This window comes from Fragaria vesca, linkage group LG4, assembly GCF_000184155.1.
Source record: "Fragaria vesca subsp. vesca linkage group LG4, FraVesHawaii_1.0, whole genome shotgun sequence".
Classification (NCBI taxonomy): Eukaryota; Viridiplantae; Streptophyta; class Magnoliopsida; order Rosales; family Rosaceae; genus Fragaria; species Fragaria vesca.
In genome coordinates this window covers 647,066-652,055 of record NC_020494.1, presented here as the reverse complement: position 1 = coordinate 652,055, position 4,990 = coordinate 647,066, and the positions used below count along the sequence as shown (strand labels likewise).

The 4,990-nt window shown below is 36.5% G+C and overlaps 1 protein-coding gene across 1 annotated transcript in view; it reads right to left on the bottom strand.

The window, feature by feature from the left end:
* Positions 1 to 2,337: 2,337 nt before the first annotated feature.
* LOC101300716 (peptide transporter PTR3-A-like) overlaps positions 2,338 to 4,990 on the bottom strand; it is a 7,709-nt gene continuing 5,056 nt past the window's right edge. The window contains exons 3-4 of the mRNA XM_004297794.1: positions 3,992 to 4,557; positions 2,338 to 3,217 (exon numbers count right to left, since the gene is read on the bottom strand). Coding sequence (XP_004297842.1) covers positions 2,338 to 3,217; positions 3,992 to 4,557 — 1,446 coding nt within the window. The remainder of the gene's footprint in view (positions 3,218 to 3,991; positions 4,558 to 4,990) is intronic.

Sequence of the window (4,990 nt, the reverse complement as noted above, 5' to 3'; positions counted from 1 at the left end):
AGTGATCGTTAAGGCCCTCAAAATCGAAAAACAAATCTGACGGACTGAATTCTATCCGGTTCAGGTATATAACAGAAAAACGCAAGTTTGAGGGCCTTAACGAACACCAAATTGGCTGAAATTTCGCAGAGATGATCTACACAAGATGATCTAGATATGTCTAGAAGGAAGTTTGAGGAAATTCGATCGGGAAGTGGTGCAAAAATGGAAATCCGCACCAAAAACTTTGGTGCGGACGTCCGTAGCCGAGAAGGCCTGTATATATACAATGCCATTCCAATGAGGGATCCATTTTTTGTTCAATTCTAGGGATAGGCCTACACCATTAGATATGTTTTTTAATGGGCTTGGATGGTTGAGATTAAAACAAAAAATTTAACACTTATGTCAAACCTACACCGTTCAAAATCATTAAAAATAAATCATTCATTTGGATGACTTAACCATCACCAAATTTTTTGAAAATTTACAGAAGTGATCTACTCATATAGCCCAACGAACTGAACGGTAGATATTTGATTTTGTGATCGAAAAGTTCGTCAAATGATATATCCCTAGAAATGAACAAAAAAAGGGATATATATATATGTGTGTGTGTGTGTGTGTGATGTGCTCATATTATCCTATATTTCTAAGCCTCTTATGCTTGAGATTTGTGTTTAGTTCTCTTCTTTATAACTCATTTACGTTATTTTAGTGTTCTTGTAGGTTTGTGTCATAGAGAGAAGAAAATGAGCTAAAATGCGCAAATAAGGATTGAAAGACCACTGCAATCCCAAGTCTCAAAATCTGCCTGTGCAGAACATCCAACTCTCCGAATTACCGGAAATTACTCAGATCGAATCAGACTATTAGCCTTACATCATTGGAAAGCTACAGATGTCTACTTTTTGTAGAAGTTTACGGATCTCAATTCCAATACTTCTGGACCGAGTCATGATAGTTTGAATGAAGATAGGTCAGATCAGAAAATCTGCTTGGATTTGCAAGCATTTATGGAGAACTCAAGTTCCATGGCACAAGATCATTAACTGTAATGCTTCAAGGACAATATGCAGATGAGGATTCAAGGAGTACATGTGTTCCTAGTTCTACAAGAGATATCTCAAGGTTTTCCCATTCCGTATCAAGAAAGGAGTCTGAATCCAAGTCTTACAAGGAAACTTGAAGCCAAAGATGAGCAGGAAATCTCCCCTATATAAATAGCACGAATTTCAGAGAAAGGGCTTCCGGGACGTGACATACTGGGAGACAACCATCATCACCAATCTTCATCAATTTTCCCTTTTAGTCTTTTTATGATTTTCATTGTCATCATCGTGTTTGTTATGACTTTTAATAGTAATTCTTTTGTTAGGGCCATAATATTGGATCCTTAACATGACTATTTGATGTTTTTAGTTGGATGATTACTTTATTATTGGATTGGTGTTGAGTTTTTAATCTCTATAAGAATTGTTGCTTATTTCAAAATACTAGAAACTCGCGACCTTTAGGGTTTTGTTTTAAGTTATCTGATGCAAGAGTAGGTAGATGCCCATGTTGAATCTTGAATGCTTCTTATGATTAGAAACCATTTATTGATAAGAACAGATGCAATGTTTTATTGGTTTGTGTGAGTCTTTTTGTTCTCATCGAACTTTATTGACCCTTAGAGAGTAGATGACATACTTCTAAGAATAGTTGGATACTATACTCTGCCATAAGGTAGTATTCATGCTTTGGAAGACTTATGCGTATAAATACTCTGTCATAAGGCTTATATGACGGATTTTTCAACACTGGTATAGTAGTTAGTAATCGGAAGACTATGAACTCGAATAGGATTGTGAAAGTGAAGTTAGAAGCCCTAGCATTCATCCGCATCATTGTTTTACAACTTTTCAAAACATCTTTCTCAACTATCTTGTGTGACATTCTCAATTTGCTTGTTTTACTCTTTTCTTATTGTTTACAAAAATCTCAAAAATATCTTTTTGTTTTCTTGATTAGTCATTAGTGTAATTTGGTTAATTAGTTAGAGTTAAAAGTTAGTTATCCATCTCTAGTTGGAACGACCTCGTTTTGCATATAAGCTATACTGTAAACGATTTATGCACTTGCGAAGTTATTAAAATTTGACAACAATGTGCATAATGTGTATATCTCTTGGACTGCTTAGTTCTTTAAGATGAAACGATGACACTTTATTAATAATCAAAGCTAAGTATAAGAAGAAATGAATATTACATTAAACCCGCCACGAACGGGAATCAGGCCCCTAAAAAGTACAAATATGTAGTTCCTAAATAGGGTAAACCCGAGAGGCCACACTACACATAACTCAAGCCTAGCTAGCTAGGACTGAGCTTCTTGATTTTTTAGCCTGTACACTGTTCTATCTTCAAATTCTTCTGTGAGCACTTTAATTGAGTCCGAAATTTCAGCCTTGTATACGTACATCTTACTCATAAACAAGAAGAAAATGAAGTTTAAGAAGTTGAGTATGGCGAAAAACGCGTAATAGTAGTCAAGATGAGAATCATTCAAGTTGTTGAGTATCCATCCTTTGTGACCATGCGCACTGGTGATGTGAGAAACTGTTTTAAGAAGGAAACTACTGAAAAAGTTCCCCATTCCCTGAGATGTCAAGGAATAAGAAGTGCCAAGACTCTTCATGCTTTCGGGTGCTTGATCATAGAAGAACTCAATCTTTGCAACTTCTAAAACTGCATCAGCTATTCCCATAAGCACAAACTGAGGAAGCAAAACCAGTATGGTTAGAGGAACCTGTCCTCCACTTTCGACTACTCCATGTTCCTTGGCAACATGAAGTCGATACCTCTCAGTTAGAGATGCAGCTACCATAACTAAAATATGGATAACCATTCCGATTCCCATTCTTTGCAGGAGAGATATTCCTCTAGGATTCTTTGTCAACTTTCGCATGAACTTGACAAGGAACCGATCATAGACCACGACACTGATAAGCATAGATACGGTTACAAATCCAATTAAACTTGCAGGGGGAATCTTGAAGTTTCCAATTCTTCTGTCGAGTGTGGTGCCTTGTTTGACAAACAAGGTATTGACCTGTGCAATCATAATGCTTGGAACGAATGTGGCAATCCAGATTGGGATCATTCTCAGTATTTGCTTCGTTTCCTCTACTTGAGTAACTGAGCATAGCCTCCATGGACTAGTTGAGTTTGTTTTCACAGCAGCCTTATTGAGGAACCTGCATGAATGCACATATTACTCATCTTCACATAATAGCTTCCCATATGTAAAAACTAAAACATGAAGTTTCCTCATCGATTATGCTAGAAAATAGGTTTCCTAAATGTTTTTATAATGAGCTGAAATATATGTAAGCTAGGTTCAGCTTTAGCTAGCTGCTATGAGCTGCATAATCATTTTACTTGTTGATGTAAATTCGAACTAGATCTCCAAGCTTTTTTTTTTTGGCAAAAGAAATTAAGCTTTATTAAATAAAAAAGAAGAAATCGACAAGAAAAGGAGAGACATTAACCAGAACTCCCTTTTAACAAAAGGTAAAGATGCACGAGACATTAAACAAACCATGCAAATGGTTGGAATCAAATCGATCAAATTAGACTAAAGGTTCAGACGCACTGTAGGTGTCCGATTGCGTGAAGGATACCTTGGACTCGATCGACAATGTTTTTCCTTGGAATTCTTTTGTTTTGGGAGAGCATGGAGAAGATTAACATCTGAAGCTGCTTTACCCTCATCAAACCAGGTTTCATATCTAACCTCAGATTGAGCATAAACTGTATTACCAAGAGGTTTCATATCTAACCTCAGATTGAGCATAACCTCAGGTTTCAATGTACCCTTTTTTACACTTAAATCACCTTGTTTAACCCGGTAAAATCATGGTTAAATGTGTGTTAATCAAAGACCAGGCAACATAATATGACAAATATCAACTTGCGGAGATTAATTATGCATATAGTGCAAGTACTGCATGCTTAGAGAACACACAAACCTTATGCTTGGAGTAGAATCAATCTTGAATTTTTCTTTGGTTGCATACTCATCCAACTGAAGCTCATAGAGTTCCTTAGGGTCACAAGGAATTTTCACCTTCCATTTCCTTATTGCAGCCACTATGACTTTAGCCATTCTGGTAAATGAACTTCCAGAAGGCACCTTGTGTCTATAAAAGGGTGTGCCAGCCAAGAAGATCAAAATAAAAATGAGAAGTCCAAGAGTTGGAAGCCCATATCCCAAGGTCCAGCCCACATTGTCTTGAATGTAGACAAGGATTGTGTTGGCAAAGAGTGAGCCAATGAAGATGCTGAACATCCACCAGTTGAAGAAGGAGAGCTTGTGAGCCTTCTCCTTGGGATCAAAGTCATCAAATTGGTCTGCTCCAATGGTTGAGATATTAGGTTTTGTCCCTCCTGTTCCAATAGCCAGAGTGTAGAGTGCACCATAGAACACAGCTAACTGTAATGTGGAGGCTTTCTTGCAGTTTTCTACATTGGCCTCGAGGCATTCTTGAGGTTTCAAAGCAGGAAGTGACACTGCTAAGGTTAGTAACGACATTCCCTGCAAAGATAAATATAGTTAGCTCTTTTAATTTTCCAATTTATACATACATATAAGGTAAATCTTGTCATTTTCTTCTTAAATTTCTATAATAAAGTTACCTTAACCGACCCTGATGATGATAAATATAAGACCCACATATCTACTATATTTAAACATGCTACGTTTTCACATTTGATTCTCAGTTCTTATTTTGATAACAAATAAATGACTTACATATCTTTTTTTTATTTTTATTTTTTTTTTGAAAAATAGTTCATATCATTAGATCAATGAAATACCTTAAGGTATGGTATACCTTATGAAATCCTAGGCAAATTTTCTTCAACTCCCAACCCCACCCACCCCTTGCAAGCACTTGCAACCACATTTTAGTGTCATGTATGCCATACCTTAAGGAATAGTAGACAAACCCCAAAATTTCATACACATT